At 36.9% G+C, this 18521-nt stretch overlaps 2 protein-coding genes across 2 annotated transcripts in view; one reads left to right on the top strand and one right to left on the bottom strand.

Annotated features, from left to right (window-relative positions):
- Positions 1 to 18521, top strand: part of LOC135075973 (protein PRRC2A-like) — a 200160-nt gene that overhangs the window by 25886 nt on the left and 155753 nt on the right. The window lies entirely within an intron of this gene.
- LOC135075844 (uncharacterized) lies at positions 11658 to 13049 on the bottom strand. The gene is made up of 2 exons (XM_063970307.1): positions 12718 to 13049; positions 11658 to 12279 (listed from the first exon to the last, which is right to left on the bottom strand). The coding sequence occupies exons 1-2, from the start codon at positions 12815 to 12817 to the stop codon at positions 11846 to 11848; spliced, it is 534 nt and encodes a 177-aa protein (XP_063826377.1). The 5' UTR covers positions 12818 to 13049; the 3' UTR covers positions 11658 to 11845.

The following is an 18521-nucleotide window of genomic DNA, read 5'->3' as shown; positions in this document are numbered from 1 at the left end:
CCCTATTTTAAACCTACGCCGGCAAATGAGCGGGTGTCGGGAACTAGGTCACAACTCTTGGAGGGTCGGAATTGGGCCGAGCCCTGAGAGGGACGGAGGGCTACCTTTGTACTGGCTGACTTTGGTCGTGTTTACGCTGTTTTGAACGTAGATAACGACTAAGATTAAGTAAGGTTAGTGTGTGGATGATTGCACGAGCAGGATAAAATATATTTTTTTAAAGAAAAAGTACATCTTGCTTTGTCATGGCAAAGTAAGGAAAACAAAAGACGCGAGAGAAAAACGTGTATCTGATAATCTGAGTAAAGTCAGTCATTGACCTTCACTCTGATAGAAACCTTATCGAATATCAGATAAAAACTGTACTATTATTAGTAATTAATAGCAATAAAACAATTACTGATTATTATCAGTTATTACTTTGGTTATTATTACCAAAGTTTTATCATTGTATTCGTGGTTCATTTGTCATTCACATGGCTGGCAGTCGGACATTTTTGGAAATTGAATACCTCCTAATCAGTTATTATTGCTCTACCACATACAACTGGGTATGGGACTGGGTTACCTCCGCCATATCGAATAACAATTGATCGGAAATCAAAATATCGAACTTGATTAATAGTAAAATCACAGAATAATAATAAGTAGATCTATGAGTTTAATAATAACAAAAGAAAACAATACAAACGTCAAAATCCAGCTGCTATCAACGAGTGCATTACCTTTATATTATTTTGAACTTGATCACGACGTCAGTCACCGTGCTGTGTTGTTGACCAGTGGAAAAGTCAATTGTGTCACGTAAAAAAGTTAACTTTGAGGTCACACAACGCCAAATGTCGCAACGAAACGATTTCGTAACCGCTAAATTTAGTTGTAACAAGCGTGATATGCGTTCGAATTGCTTTAATCAACCTGTTTAAAAATGATAATTGTGTGATTGTTTACACCCATATTTTTAAACATGTTATTAAGATTTAGTACATAGGGGACGAATTTTTAAGAGGTGACTTTGATTTAACTTCGGACAAATAGGTACCAATAGATACCAGTCTAACTGGCCTGTTGTAGATTTCGATTGGGACATTTTTAATTAATCATTTATCAACGAGACCATCTTATGATTGAGATCACGCCTATGCGCTGTTATATTCTGGCCTGAGTTTTGTTTTTGTGATATAATACGGCTAAAGCTATGTATGCTAAAGTATGCATGTAGCTAATGTAACCTAAGTTAGGTTCTTGTGTAAAAAAGTGGCAAAAAGCATTCAAGAAAGGCGCTAGAAGTTTGTGTAACACCGCCTCTCATTCACAAGGGAGATCGTCTCAATCCCCGTTTTTTACCATGAAGTTCTTGGAGTCTGCGTAAAAGTAGCGAAAAACTTTCTTTAAGAATTATATCAAATGTCTCGAGAACTTGGAACTTGGAATCCACGGCTGCGTTTGATTCTGAGCGTAACGTCGTACATTCTTTACATTACTTATTTTATTTCTTACTTCTAAGAGAATATGCTGTTGAAACTTGCATACTGGTTGTTGAAACACATAATAATGCACTAAAAAACTTCATAAATCAAAAGAAACGTTGTAGGTACAATTTTATTTGATTCCGCATAATGATGCAATCAAACGCTTCGACTTTGAAAATAATTAGTACATTCATCAAACTACACTTCCCTATTTCTTGATTGCGCAGTGTGAATCAGACAAATGGTTTAACTATCAAACATTTTTCATTGAGTTTTCTCAAACTCCAGACGTTGTCTCGGTTCCCATTCCCATGTTCCCCAACCGCACAAAACAGTCGAGACCTCGATCGATCGGTCCTCATCTAAGGGCGAGTCTTTCATAGATTATCCGGCTTCTGTCGCCTCACTCGCGCTAATTCACCGCGACTGCAAAATTAACGTCTTTTCTAAAGAATTCAGAAGAATTCACGAACAAATTTTCTCTAATTGTATGCCAGCACTGCCCCGTAATTGTCTACAAAGCTTTTTATTTTGTTTTGAATACCGGTTCGGTTGGTAATTTACCGCGAAATGATTTACTTTTTGTAAAACTTACTTTATTTTTTAGAAAAGTGTCATTCTAATTAAAGTTAGCTAATCGATTAGATTTTTTATGAGATTAGCTTTGTGGTGACTTAATTTTTTGGAAACATTTGTTCCTACACTATTGATGTCCATTTCTCGATTGTGAAATTATTGTTTCTTGTCTTTCTCTTCGTACACAGTGACTTCGTAATGGCAATGATAATAATTCTAGATTGAACTTGTAGAAAAGCTATTGTGTCTATTGAAGTTTTGGCTAATAATGTAAGAGGTTTATTATTTATGTGATTCGTTTACCCTTCTTTTTGTTTACTCGTAGGAAAGTTGGTAGCCGAAATTATGGTTGTAGAAATAGAAAATACTTTGATGCTTATTTCCGTCGACTTTATTAGACGAAAAGAACAAAACAGAATGTGAAGCAGCCATGATAACTCACCAACATAAACACCAACAAAGGACGGAAGTGTGTGAGTGAGCGCGTGCGTTGACCGCTAGGAATGCACCGCACGCGCAGCGCACAGCTGTTCCCTGTTCCGCTAACGTCGCAGCGAAAGCTTCGGTTACTAGTAACTCAATCGATATTTTAATTTGACTAACATCAGAAGTAATTAGATTCCAAAAACAGATAGAAGTAGCTATTTAGGTAGGTCTATTTAGAATAGATTTGGTCTCAAAAAAGCTAATCAACAGCAAATTAAAATGAACGTAAAAGAAAGCTGGCATTATTTTTCGTATCGAACTCGATCTCGGCGTCTGAGGGCCTGATGGCCTGACGAACCGGTTAAGTTGTAAATTTAACTTTGCTACTCGAACAAGTTGCTCGGCAACATTGTTATTGGATCTCATGTGTTTTGCCATTAACGTAACTTCGAGAATGATCTGATAAATTAACAAATTCTACTTTTACTATTAGTGATGATGACGTTACATTAATGTAGTAGATTAGTATTCCTTAAAATTCTGAATATGGATCACCAGTAAGCACTGATGGAGATGGTGTGTTAAATATGATTTTGACTACAATTTCAACAGCAGCAGGATACTAGGGTATATGTCCCATCTTTTGATGGGTAGAATTCCGTAATTCCATTTTATTATAAGTTATTTTGAATATTTTCTCGACTTACACGAATGTAATGGAAAAAACCGACCAAGAAAAATCAATCTTATTTTATGCAGTGTGATAAAAATGTTAAACTTGGCACTACACACAATTCGGCTGATTGGTCGGTGATGACTGATGAAGGTCAGATTTTAGTTATTTTAACCGGATTCACACATGATGAAAGTGAATGTGTTTATTTACAGCATACGGACCAGTAGCACTACGAACCAATGGTAGTTGTTTTACTGGTAAAAAAGTCTCTGGGATATTTTTATTTGAAAATCTAGCCTTATCTCTGGTGCTAAGCCTAGTTCATATTGAATACAGTTTAGATTGATTGTTGTCTTGTCTGAATATCCAGTACCTACCACCAGGCCTGTTCATCTCCGCGAGTTTACATCGAAAACAAAACACGCACGATGGCCCACCTACAGGATACTATTCGACAAGGCCTCACATACGAGCGAACATTGACTCACGCACGCGTATTCTTGTGTATGATGGAAGAAAATAAAGAAAATGGTGTACTAAATACTGTGCAGTATTTAACTGTCTAAATAATAATAAAAACACAGAATGTACTTTTTTAAGTTGCCTCAAGACACTGAGAGGTAAATAAGTAGTTAATATTATTCATGATAATTCATGCTAAATCATGTATTTCCTCCGCCATTTTCCGCAGTTTGGCACCTCACGTCACATCATTTTACCGAAGTCAGCCCTATAGCTTCGGCGCAGTGCCGATCACTGACGTTTGTCAACAAAATGGTGCTTGACTCTTGAGACAGGCTAAATTACACCATATTGTTAATGACATTGAGCATACATTTTTTTAAATACCTTCTCGAAGTAAAACTTCTGTACGTAGTACTTATTATTATTCTGTGCTACCACTTTCTCGCCTACTACTTAAAGAATGTTAAACCCAAGATCAGAGATCATCATCACAGAAATAGAAATGGTAAACACTCGTAGCATCAGCATCATATTTTCCTTTCTTAGCTCGAACACGAGTATTATGTCTTTTATCTTTTCTAATTTCCCATGGCCTTGAGCTAATTCCTCGTGCTGGCTGACTGCAGATAGGGGCGGTGTGCTTAAGCGTTTTATCGCAGTCATAAGGAAGCTCCGAGGAAAGCCTTAGGTGGCATGCCGCAAGAAATCCAGCATGATAAAGATGTTATGAATCGTATTCGTGTTGGAATTTTATCAAAGTTCCTGCAACTGAATATGACCAAGGTTACTAATATGGAGTCAATACCTATTCGGTTAAAGCAAAATCGATTTTATTTAGCGTTAATGCAATAGCAGTATAAGCGTTTTATAGCCAGCTATAAGGAAGCTATCTTGGAGGCTGGCGTGGCACGGGCGTCAGGAATCAGGATGATAATGGTACATATGGTTATTCCTGCAAAATCTGCAATGTTTACATAACGACTTCCAAACAAACGAAAACAACTGTCGCTGATCATAACTATACTGTCCCGCGAACGAATAGAACTCATTACAATTTTAATTTCACGCATGACGCCATTGCCAATCATATTGCAGTGTTTTTTTGCTTCGCCAATTTTATTAATAGTCAAACGAACTTACCTGTACGTGAAGTTCGACTGTAATTATGCGAAGTTGTTGTCTCGTCCGAAGATGATGAAAGATAACTAGTGTAGTCCCGGCTTACATCCTCTGGCGTCACACAATTTTAAAGCTAAAATAAAATATTTCTGAACGCAGTCATACCTAGGTCCCACCACGCCATCTATACCTGTCAACTCATTCAAGTTTAAAGTAATTAGGTTTAATTTTACAACTGGGGCGTTTTGTAATTACTTACTCTTAATTATTACAATAACCAAGGGTTTGGGTGGGACTCATCATCTTCGGACGAGACAACAACTTCGCATAATTACAGTCGAACTTCACGTACAGGTAAGTTCGTTTGACTATTAATTATGCTCGTTGTTGTCTCGTCCTCGATGATGAAAGATAACTAGTGTAGATGTTCAAAGATAAAAGTTGTAAAATTAAACAAACATGTTCAAATTGTAAAATTAAACAAACATGTTCAAATTGTAAAATTAAACAAACATGTTCAAATTGTAAAATTAAACAAACATGTTCAAGTAAAAAAGTATTGTTTTATTCAAACTTTCATTAATTAGTAAGTATTACCCTTATCACTACTTAATCAGACATATTTTTCTTATGAGCTAAATAGCATTCATATAAAATTATTAATTTCTAAAAATGTTCACTGCAAAGTAACTATTATTTATAATGAGTCTATTGTAACACCTTCAAAATACTGTTTGTGGATTCCCCAGACCAAGCAGCTGTTCTCCGTATAACATCAATATTATCACATTTTTTTTTTTTTTTTTTTTTTAAACTTCGCAGATGTTGTAGCGTGCCTAATGCTATGAATGTATGGTAAAGATTGATGTGTCTATACCACTTTCTGTCATGCACTTCTCTATCCAACAGCTGATTGTGCTGGAGGAAACCTTTTTGTGTGGTTTTCTGAGATGTTTTATTGCACCAAACTAATCACTAAGCTGCTTGAGCAGGACAGATCTCTACTTTATCCCTAAAGAAAGGTAATGTAAATGGCTGACACGTATCAGACTTGACCAGAGGTCTTGATTAATTTATTAATTTTAATTTAATTTATCAATTTTAATTGTTACACAATCATCCTTAATAACTATGTTGTTTATTTCAATTAAATTTAATGTTCGCATTCTTTGACATGTGGCTAAAATTACAATATAGCAGTCTATTTTTATATTCCATTTCTTTAAGAACTGTGGATACATCCCATGTATCATTATATTTAGGAGCACTAGGTCTTAACTTAAAGAATCCTTTAAACAATCTTTTGATATTTTCATCTGTTTCGTCGAGGTGAGTACCTATAAATTTAATGACAATGCTGATCTAATATAATTCAAACTACCTTATGACAATACCTCATGAAACTTTTTAGTTAAATAAGTAATAACATCTGGAAAGCTTGGCTTATTTGTTGATAGCCATAATTCTTGTGCATACTTAGTCCATGCTACAATACATGGTTGGTATTGTTTTAATGTATTAACAGATATAGAAACTGACATGATCTCGGATCTCATAATCTCACTGATTCCAGATTTTATGAAGGCCTGCCTGATAATACTCCTGCCATCAGTCTAGGTTCTTGTGCACAGGGTGTGGTTCTTTGGAATTTTGTAATATAAGTAGAGGTGGGCGCCACGCCGGCGCGCCGCCGCCGCCGCGAATTTTTTCACGCCGCCGCCGCCGACGACCAGCTGTCGGCGCGCCGATACTGATACTGTACCAACTATTTGCAATTTATTCCTCTCCTATACTGTACTAATTTGTGTTTCGAACGCAGAAGAACTATTTTTTTTATTGCGTTGAGCGGCTGTTCTAGTTCTAGTTCAATAAAGTCCTAGTATCACTACGACCGGTACCGACCTATTGTGATCGCCGCTGTTTTCCCCACAGTTCGTCTCCGAGTCCGGCATCCATTAGGAATTGCAGTATCTTTTGGGGGGCGATATGTTTTACATCTTGTGGGCTTAGGATGTGTTTGCCCAGGTGTAAGCTCCTCTTGCGCATCAAAGGTCCGCAGCCGTGAGCATGTGTGGTGGCGTTTCATCTGCCACTTGGCACATCCTGCGCGTTCTTGATTCGGACAGTCCCATAGTGGACAAGTGCTTGTTAAAGCTGCAGTGTCCAGTGAGGGCTCGAACTAAGATGCGCATTTTGATCCTACTCAGTCCTATGATCTGCTTAGAGCATTTTCGGTCATAGGCTTTTATGAGAGCTTTGGAATGAGTTAATCCTGGCGTGTCTGACCATGCCTTAAAGGATTTGTTTAAATAGATGTTCTCCAGGGTCATTCGAGCGAGACTTTTGGGAATGCCACAAAAGGGTTCTGCTGGACCATATCGTGTTCCCTCCGCTCCCGCTCTGGCCAGTTCGTCGGCATTTTCATTGCCACGATTCCCGCGTGACCTGGAACCCATTTCAGCGTTACTCTGTTACGTTCTCCTAGGGTATTCAGTCGACTCATGCAGTTTTCTACCAACTTTGAGGTGATTAAGTTAGAGTTTAAGGCCATCAGCGCGGCCTGACTGTCTGAGTTAATGTAAATTATGTGGTTGGCATAATTTTTTCGCAACTTAATGCCGTTGATATACTAATAAATTGATTGAATAACTCAATACTAACTACATAAACAGTTAATCAAGTACATTATTCAAGTTGCTGCTTGGTCTAGTAAATAATTGAACGCGAGAGGCGTAGGTCCCTCTTGCTGTCAAGAAAAAAATCCCCGCCTTCGTCTGGCAGACAACCCACACTATTGGACTATACTTCAAGCGAATCACACACACAGAGTTTGGCGAATATGTCTCGAAATGCAAATGGGAACCACAACCTCTGGAAGGCAACAAAGTACCTCCCTCAAAGTGTTCTTCGCTTATTAGGTCCGATAATACATGAGTGCGAACTGAGAAGAAAAATCTCAGACCTTTGCTACATGACAAGCCGGTTTATTAAAACCCATTGACACGGATAATCCAAAAAATCCACAATTTAATAAAAAAAATAAGATCAAGCATTGAACTTGATCCGAGACTTGCAGCTATGATGCCTGCCTTTGATTCATCCGACCGATTTCGGTTATGGTGACCACTTCGACTTAGCTGTCTTAGCGGCGCTGGTGCACCCGAAGATGACTTACCTAGCCGATCTTCGCGGCAAACTCCTCGCACATTGAGAGTTTTACATCATCGCGTTTTGCATCGAGTTCAGTTGTGCGCTGCTCCTTGAATTCGCGGACTCGCCTCTACACAACACAATCTCCCGCCATTCTAGGTGCTGTGCTGAAACCTTCCCATTGTGATTTCAGAGGGCCCATTTTGCATCTTTTCGTATGCTGCTTCTGGACATCTTTGTACTTGACTATCTGAGGAGTTAACCGCCATGTTTCCGCTCACCCTCCTCAAGTTCAAAGTAAAAGATTGATTCCTACTACGCTTATTGAGGACGAAAGACGCAGGAGGACAAAGTGACTGACGTAGCCCACAGAATCGCTAAAATCAAGTGGCAGTGGGCGGGGCACATATCTCGTAGAGCTGATGGCCGCTGGGGCAGTAAAGTTCTTGAGTGGCGACCACGAGCCGAAAGACGTAGCGTGGGCAGGCCTCCCATTAGGTGGACCGACGATTTGGGGAAGGTCGCAGGAAGTGCCTGGATGCGAGCGGCGCAGGTCGTCTTTCGGCTGAAACGAAAGAACTAACGCTAAGAGAGATGGCTAAACTAAAGAAATAGCAAAAATGGACCCTCGTAAAGCACTTGCATTTGATCTGATCACCATGAAGTTCATGGTCTTGACAATGACCACACTGAGTGAGAACCTCGCAAGTCTCTTAACTTTGGAAATGATCCATAAGACTGGCAAGTCGCCTAACGAATTCTCTTATCGCTCAATTAATCTGATATTTGTATTGTTAAAATTGTGAAAAAGGATCATTTTTGCTCGTTTATTCCCTTGCCTAAGTATGACCCATGTAATATAGTATACCCGAGCATAAATTTTGGCAGAAACCATACCAACCATAATCAGTACAATGTTTGGAAAAGAAAGAATCGTCTGCTTTCGCTGCGGCTTCAGCTGGGTTTATCATAAAGGACTACTCTATGAAATTAAAAAGTACCTTCTAGCACACTTCTACTACCTGCTGATGGATTCTTATCTCAGTGACAGACAGTTTAAAATCAAACTCGGTGACAAAATCTTCTCTTTTTAGCTGCAGAGCTGGAGTACCCCAGGACTCTGTACTTGGTCCGATACTCTATAACGTCTACTAGTAAAGTAGCCCAGACACCAGAAAGCTGCGGCCTTCCTCAAATGTAACTGTGATCTTAAAGTGACTAGACTGTTGCAAAGTCAGCTGATTGGCTGACCAAGTGGCGCATGTAATTAAGCCCCGAAGTCTCACCATATTATCATTTAAGACTTCACGTCTTACACTTATCCTCCGGCCAATCTAGACCTCGACCCATTGCTGCAATCAACCTAAATTCAAATCCTGGACCGTAGGATAACATGGAAAGACCATAAATATAAATAAAACAGAACTGAATATAATATTCCACCAACAGTCAGCTAATCTAACATTAACTATGTGCCTCCAAAGAGCTCAAAAATACATGTTAAGGGTACTTTTATCGGCACATTGGTACGCTCGCCTTTAGGAAATACACGAGAACCTGATCTCAGCCAAACCCGCTATCCAAATATCAAAGTATCTATGATCAAGAGAGCTAATTTACTAGGATAAACCACTGCTCTAGTGGCTCAAACCCGTTGGGGTTGGTTGCAACTGCAAATCACCTGATTAGTCTTGACGACAGATACTAAAACAGCAGATTTAAAAAAAAAACCCCAATGAACAAAGGTCAAACAAGGTCACGCCGCCGACGCCGCCGCCGCCGAGGTCAAAAAGTCGGCGCGCCGCCGCCGGGCAATTGTATATCGGCGCCCACCTCTAAATATAAGTAAATCTTTAGTAAGTTTCAAAATTGATGGTTTGTGAACTAGCTATCTCATGAACATATAATATGGTGTTCCAATATGGAACTACCCCTATGCCCTTTATCTGAAAACTAGTTTTTCCACGGTTTTAAGGATCATGTTGGAAATTAATATGAAACGTCAGTTGATATCAACAAAGTGTAAATGTATCAATTGCAAATGCATCCAGGTCAGGACGCGGTGATACAAAACAATGACATTTCTTGTTAGTCTTTGTTGCGAAGAGATCTATGGATGGTGTTCCTAAGGTTGAAGTTATTTGTTCAAAATGTAATTAATTTCCCACTCTGTTACCTGGTGGTTTCCTTGATTCAAAAAACTGCAATTACATAATTTTGGTGTTTATGTACATAAACTGATTATAAATATCTCTTAATTCACACCATTGTCATTTGTTTTGCAAGGTTATGTAAATGTAGATATTGAATACCACCTAGTCTGTTTATACATATGGATAGCAGTAACATTGTCTATTCTAAGAAGTATTTTGTATTTTGTTAACTTTGATGCAGGTAGCTTTTAACTCAAGAGCATTTATATGAGAGCCTAGTTTGTCCTCTGACCATACTACGCCTGTAAGACTTGTACCACATGAAGCTCCCCATACTGTCATAGAAGCATCACTAAATATCTCGGATATTTAAGTATTTTTTCTAATAGTATTCTTAGATTCATTTACACTATAGCTCCGCCTCTCTACATTGATTGTTAAAAAAATTTTTTTTTTTTTTTTTTTTATTCATTTTTATCATTATACTTTTTAACTGCAAGAAATTTTAGTTAATTATTTGGTGTATAAAATACCATATTTTATGGCTAGACATATAGCTTCAAGCTTACTTGGCACATGAACTTATTGTGAACATCACCTTTGACTATAACTCTTTAATCAATTTAAAGAATTTACTTTCTTTTAGTTAGATAATATACATTAATGTCATTTGTACTGTATTAAAGGAACCTTACTGAAGTTAACGTTACTGTTTGAGAATCAGATCACACTTTTCTTTGTTAACAATAAAACTTTATGTGGATAAGATCTAAAATCATGTTCATATTATTAAATCATAATATAGTCTTTACCAATACCCAGATAATTGTCAATTATAAATAATTGAAATGCAACTTTTCTCTCATAGAGCAGCTGTAATTTGCTGTAATTTCCTAAAGTCCAACAACATTTACCTAGTAATGTTTTCCTTCATAAAAATAAATAAATACTTTACCTTAAATACTTTTTAACAACAGTCATTTATATTAGTCAGGTAATATGCATCTTTGTGATCTAAAGTTACTAAATAGGTAGTAATTATTCTGTATAAGCTTACATACTGTGCGATAATCCTCTAGTTTAAAATGTTCAGTATTCACAAAAGTGTTGTTTTTCAAATTCAAAATGAAACATAGGTACCATTTGGTTTCTTATAACAAAGACTGGAGAACAGAATCGATCACTTGTAACCATCATGTTTCAATGGCATTCGTACTGAGTAACAATTTAAATTTTAATTTAATCTGCCGTTGGTCTACCAATAGCAAATTATTGTTTAGGGGTAGAGACCCCTGTTGAGGTAATTATTTATAACCCTGGACACAATATAATATCACAGGATCACTAGTGATTTGCTTCCAATTGTTAAGAATAAAACCTGATTCTGCCTACCTTAGCATTATTTTTACCCTCGTCTCCTTGCTGGCTGGTTTTGACGATTGTATGTCGGCCCGCCTGACCTCTGGAACCTCTGTGATCACATCCGAAGAGGGCCCCACCAGTTTGAAGCACGATTGTTCTCGTTCTTAGCACTGATTTCAGGTCACCTTATGAAGTTCTTCTTTTTCTCATTCACTATCACCTTTAATTCCTTTCATGATTATTGAACTGCCCTTGCAGTTTTTATTTTTTCAATCAGATTATTACCAAACAAATAATCTCCATTCTCAGTTTCAAGTAATGAGTCCTTAGATTGTTATTTTTTATTGTTGAGAGTGCCAAGTTTCTACATCAATTGGTTTCCGGAACATATAGAATCACTTAGCTGCTAACCCGCTTCATTCAGTTTCTTAATACAGTTTTAGTTGTTAATGATCTCCGATACACATCTGTACAGCATGGCCTACACAGGCCAAGGCTGTGGACATTTGTTTCTGTCGGGTTTCAATTACTTGATCCCTTCTCTTAGCCCTGTCATTTAGAGCAGCGACAACTTCCTTATTATGTTTTTGAGCACACATCTTGAGTACATTCTGGAAGGCTGGATTGTCTTTTGTAACTGTTTCTTTTTCATCTTTTTTCAGTCCTTTCTCCAGGATCTCGCACCATCTCTCAGCAATTTGTTTGAGCAGAAGTGCATTCTTAGGGGTTGGAGCGGGAGCCACTCCTAGTATATTCAGTACTTCATCCCCTAATTCCTCCTTTTTTTTGTAATCCTCGTCAAGGATAAAATCCTCAAGGAATTCTGTTTCAGGATGATCATTCTCATTTTCACTTTCAATTTCACCTTCAATCTCCTTAACTGTAAAAGAAACACTATTGAATGGAAGCTCCCGGTACTGTGCTGCATTGTACCGCGAAATTTACATGCATTCCCTCCGGATGCATCGAGGTTTGCCGACAACGTGTGCGTCCATCATAGAAAACATAGTTGCATAGCTTGTCATGCATAAAAGTTGCGTGCATTCCCGAAGAATGCCCTTGGTAATTATTGCCAACCGTGTGTGTTCCCACAGAACACCCCAGTGGTTGCATAAATAGACAAGTATTGTTTTGTCGTAGCGTGCCTTGCCGCCATATTGCGTCATGCAACAAATGCGTACATCGCCGCAAAAAAAGTGCTCTACTTATATCGCCAACCTCGTGTGTTCCCACAGAACACCCCCATGGTTGCTATAAGTAAGTTTATTACCAATAAACCAGAGCCTCGAACAGATTCTTCATTTTTTCATAACCTCACCTTCGTCATCGGATTCCGGTAAACTGATTATTTTCTTTTCCAACCGTCGAATCTTTTTCAGTAGAGGAAGTTTATGTTCTCCTTTCCTTTTTATTTCCATTATTTCGAATATTCAGTACAAAAAACACTCTAAATAACAAATTTTTCACGACCGCAAACGTGACGCCATTAAACACGGAAAACCGAATGAGTTGACAGGTATAGATGGCGTGGTGGGACCTAGGTATGACTGCGTTCAGAAATATTTTATTTTAGCTTTAAAATTGTGTGACGCCAGAGGATGTAAGCCGGGACTACACTAGTTATCTTTCATCATCGAGGACGAGACAACAACGAGCATAATTTATCGTTAGACGAATGACGAAATCGGCGAGAAGGAAGTAATTGTCCTTTTGTTTTGGCAACATTTTTAACTTATTCGATTTGTACAAGCAATGTAACAAGTGAAAATTATACAATTTCTTACGAGGGAAGCCCGCAAACCATGTATTGTTCCTTGCATGAAACAGTATTGACATTTCAAATATCAAATTGCCGCCAAGGCCTTCATTTGTGTGCCAAAATTCTGAAGGCACTCGTGCTCGATTCCGCCCAGCCTCCCCGCCCTTCGTCCCCTTGTCCCATAGGACATGGGCCTTTATCAGAGCGGCTTTATGAGCAACATCAGAAGCCGGCACACTTATAAATGGAATCAGGCTTTACTACCCTCCCCTCCGTGGAGGGAAACTCGCTGGAAACCCGTAAATATTCTGCGATGCTACCGCTTTTATTTGGAAGCAAAATGGGATTATGCCTTTACGAAAATGTTATCCGTCATTCGGTTATTGGAGTGACCTTAGTAAAAGGGCAGTGTAGAGTTATTCTACTGTCTTCCGCCTGCATGCTTTATTCTGTCTCCAACGTGAATTGTATTAAGGTTTTATTGATTGCTTCTTTGATATCAATAACACACTTGTGTACATATAAATATGTATCATATTTAAAAAGAAACTAACACTGCAAAACGGTGTAAAACAACACCGTCCAGCAGAAAAGGCTGGACTCGCGGAAAAAATCTCAGCAGAAACATGCTAGTCACGAATGTTAATATATTTAGATCTGGTTTGTTTTTGTTAGGCAATAGTTAGCATAGTTGGTTAGCGGCGTGTGTGCTCATTGAATATGTATCGCCGAAGGTCGGTCAGTGCCAGCAAGGTTACGACAACCACACAGGTTATCACTTCAGTAATTACCTATAGCAATACTTTAATTAAAGGGCTCGGTGACTTGAAAACAACGTGAGCAAACAACAGTAAAGCCACAGATGACTAAAGTATAGCTTCGTTTGTGTTACCATAATGAACTGTATTGCATAAAGTAGCTTTATTTGACCTCAAGGAGTTGAATGTCTTTAGTTGAAACCATTGACGAACATTCCCTTCAACAGATGTTGATATCAAAGTGCCGCTTTTTGGGACTTTTTCTTTAAATCTCAGTAGGTAGTCAAGTTCATCAGTCCCCTTGAATTTCATAAAATCATTGAGAATATCGTCGCCTGTTTGTCTGTCCTTGGTAGACATAGACAATACATATAAAGTTCGTTTATTGCTTGGGGAATCCGACATTATTTCGTAAAGACGACTTGCTTACCTGGGCCGCCATTTGTTTGACTTTTAACCGTGAATGATATTTCATGGCCACCTTACTCGTAGTCGTAACAATATTGTAGTATTCTCTAGTTATTTATTTGACGTTCTCACGCTACTCTGAACAGGTTATACAATGGTTTATGTGATCTTGCAGTATTCTTACTTTATGTTGGATTAGTCATTTAAGTGTCTTTAAACTTAAGCCAAGATTACTGTCTAAGGAGTGGAATGAGGACATACGTGATAAATTAAATGATGCATAAGAGCCACAAGGGAGTGTTAGGCAAGACAATTTACACGGAGAACTAGAAATTCACCAAAGTGTGTATGATTTATTTTACTTACTTACCTTTGAAGTATGAACGTCCATTAATCCGAGCTTAATTATGTCGTCAGACGTTCATTTATTTAAAAACTGAAGCGAAATTTTCGTTGGCATTTATAAATTCCCTTTGGTTTGTTCCGTTCGCGTCTGTTGAACGGCGGCCAGATCGCGGGCCGCTCCAGATGATAAATGGCCGCGATTTTTTACTACGAACGAGACATCCATAACTGCCGTAGGTGTTTTATTAAAAACTGGTTGTTGTTTTCGTATAACCCACGATCTCAATAGCCGATGGCCACATTGCGAGAGCAATGTCAGCAATGTGTTTTGGATCTCACAATAAATAGCGCGATACTTTGCTCAAATTGATAACTTCAAGGAAAGTCGAGAGGCTTGCGTATTTTCACCGCGTTGTTAGTCAAATACATAGGAATTTCCTGAACATTTTCAACGTCACATGTTTTGATGTTTCATAAGCATGACTTATTCACACAGTGAACATTGTCATTAATTAAATTGTTATTGTCTCTTTCTTGGTTGTAATTTATTAATATGAACATCAAATTCTTTTAAATGCATTGTTTTTGCGTATGATTTATTCAGGTGCGTATGCATTGTATGTAACTTTATATAAAACAAACATGTGGTTATTTTGATTGATTGTTTTGTTGGCTTAATAATAGCTTTTAACCGTAAACGTTAAATTATGCATAGCCACTTGCATTGCACTGTGATTATTACCTGCTCTGTGTCTAAATACATAATAATATGTGGTATATTAGGAAACAATCATTTTGTATTCTTGTGTTTGTGGTACGCTATTATTTACTCTGCCTACATAGAGTAGCATGTTTACTTCTTGTACTGCTGTAAAATACAGAATTACTGCTTTAATAGACGTGTAATTAACAGTAGTTCTCTATAATCATCGATGTGACCTACATAGACTTGTCTGGTATTCCATTAAACCAGTTATGAAACAAAGGGTAAAGTAAAATGACATTAATAAAGTTTTTTTAAATGTAAATGATGTTACATGCGATAGTTTCATTTCCTGCTAGTACTTGATTAGGAACTCTAAAAATTTTACATATTTTCTACTGACTGTATCCAAAAAATTCGAATTGCAAAGCAGTATTTTGCATTTTGGTCCTAATGATACCCATAAAGGGCTCTAAAAGCATTTTGCAGTTACAGTAAGTCACGGAAGCCTATGGCCAGGTATTGTGGTGTCTTATAAATTGTTAACGAGGTCTTTTCAGGCTTCCCCTCCTGGAAACGGTTCTCCGGGGGTCCTTTAAACATTGAAGTATGTGCTGTTCCCAGCACCGCTCCCCTTCGCAGACAGCCTTGCTCTGTTATGATTACATTCATTATACTTTGTACAGTCAAAACTTAAAATCTACACTAAGTACGCTAGTACCTACCAGAAATACAGTGTGAGTCACGTTAAAGTGTACATATGAAAATAGATGAAACTAGACCTATTTTTATCGACAAAAAAGAGGTCAAAAAATTTTTGAGATTTTTTTTTAATTTTTTATAGATTTTTTTTTCTTCCAATTACTTATTGTAAAGAAAACGTAATAACTTGTAAACTAAGCGGTATATCCTCATAAAATAAAAACAGTAATAATGCTAAATAACAGGCGATACTAAAAAAATACATAAAATACACAAAAAAGGCCAACAAATAATAAAAAATGATACTTTTTGAAAATAAAACTGCTTTAAAATTCGTATTTTTTTGGTAATTTGATAAATTTCTCCAAAAAATGCCCCTATAACCGGTAGTTTTTATTACTTTGTATTATTCTCTATCGTATTACCTTCGTAAAACCAAAAATCGCATGTCTCTATCCCTATCACAACGTTTGCAATGATCGTTTGAACTAAGCCTCTCCGGGCGCGCCATGCAACGCTTCGTTAACAACGAAACTGAAAATGTCTCTAGATTTGTAATTTTGATAAAGACAAGTTAAATTTCAAATAAAAACAAAAGATTTCGAAGTAAAATAAGCATTTTAGTTAAAATAAAAATTGTCTCTACCTGTAGCGGAGAATAATGTTGTGGCAGGCCTTTGTTCAAACGATCATAGCAAATGTTGTGATAGGGATAGAGACATGCGATTTTTGGTTTTACGAAGGTAATACGATAGAGAATAATACAAAGTAATAAAAACTACCGGTTATAGGGGCATTTTTTGGAGAAATTTATCAAATAACCAAAAAAACACAAATTTAAAAGCCGATTTTTTTCAAAAAGTATAATTTTTTATTATTTGTTGGCCTTTTTTGTGTATTTTATGTATTTTTTTAGTATCGCCTGTTATTTAGCATTATTACTGTTTTTATTTTATGAGGATATACCGCTTAGTTTAAAAGTTATTACGTTTTCTTTACAATAAGTAATTGGAAGAAAAAAAAATCTATAAAAAATTAAAAAAAAATCTCAAAAAAATTTTGACCTCTTTTTTGTCGATAAAAATAGGTCTAGTTTCATCTATTTTCATATGTACACTTTAACGTGACTCACACTGTATTTAATAAACGAAATATAATGACACATACAGACTTCTTATTGTGGCTCCATGTGCTCCAACCAAACCTTTTGATTTGAATTTTGATTAACCTAATTGAAGTGGGCAGTAGACAATAACTCGACCACTTACAAAATTAACTCCGTAATTGATATGGTACTGAGTTTATACTTTTAGCGGACATTTGCTGTATGGAACAAAAATATAATCAAAATTCCAGTAACCTACCTAATTGTCATTGTTTATTGTATAGATATTAATATTTAACTTTATTATCAGCATGATGATGAAGCGAACGCATGCCCGCCAAATGTCATTGGGATTGCAAGTCGTAGAACTCGATAAATAAACGTGTTCCTTTATTATAAACTGGAAATACGAAAACAATGTCATTTGCATCATTTTAATCAGAATCATTGTAGAAGAGAAGCAAAGCTACAATGAATTTGGAAACTAGACTACAGAGATTTCGTGAACGTCAGAATGGCGGGTGTATGGTCACAGAAATGAATAATATAAATATGAATTTTTAATACCTGAGGTGTACCTTTATGTACCTTTAGTTATTCATTTTGTACTTCCCTAATACGGGAACAATTTAAATTACAAAATGAGCCGCCAACCTGATATCAGGTTGGCGGGTGTATGCTGAAATTGGACGAAACAGGTAAGTTATGGTTTTCTTATATTTACCATTATTTAGTACCTCAAATGTACCTCACAAATATATTATGATAAACCAAATGCGACGAATAATTAACGAGAAAATTGATACGAAAAATTTGATGTCCACCATTTTTTTGATGGCCACCATTTCTTTTAACAAGTTAGAAAGTTGACACTGACACAGATAATACATACCATACAGATATTTTTTAAGTCTGTTTTTTATGGCATGCACACTTGTGCATTTGCCAATGCCAATACTTTCCTAAAATCTAAAAGTATTGATAGTAGCGCCCTGCTGTAAATGTCATAAGGTTGTCCAACGTGGCAATAATAGGGATGTTGACTGGGTAATGAAATCGAAATTCTATTCAGTCCGTCAGACAGATAATAAAAATATTTTGGAGACATTTTTTTTTCATAATCTAATAATTACAGTATTGTATTGAGTTGAAATGTCGCGTGACGTCACTTTTGAGTAAAAAATCTACTCAAGCGTGACGTAACGCGCCAATTCAACTCGATGTAGGACTGTTATTATTTAATTATGAAAGAAAATAAAAAATATGAGTTTAATATTTTCTAATATCTGTCTGACGGACAAATAATTGAAAATTTGTCATTTAGCCTTTAAAAGTATTGATT

Source organism: Ostrinia nubilalis, chromosome 11 (genome assembly GCF_963855985.1).
Source record: "Ostrinia nubilalis chromosome 11, ilOstNubi1.1, whole genome shotgun sequence".
In the NCBI taxonomy this organism is placed as follows: Eukaryota; Metazoa; Arthropoda; class Insecta; order Lepidoptera; family Crambidae; genus Ostrinia; species Ostrinia nubilalis.
The sequence above is the reverse complement of the archived record's forward strand: the minus strand, read 5'-3'. Positions and strand labels throughout refer to the sequence as shown.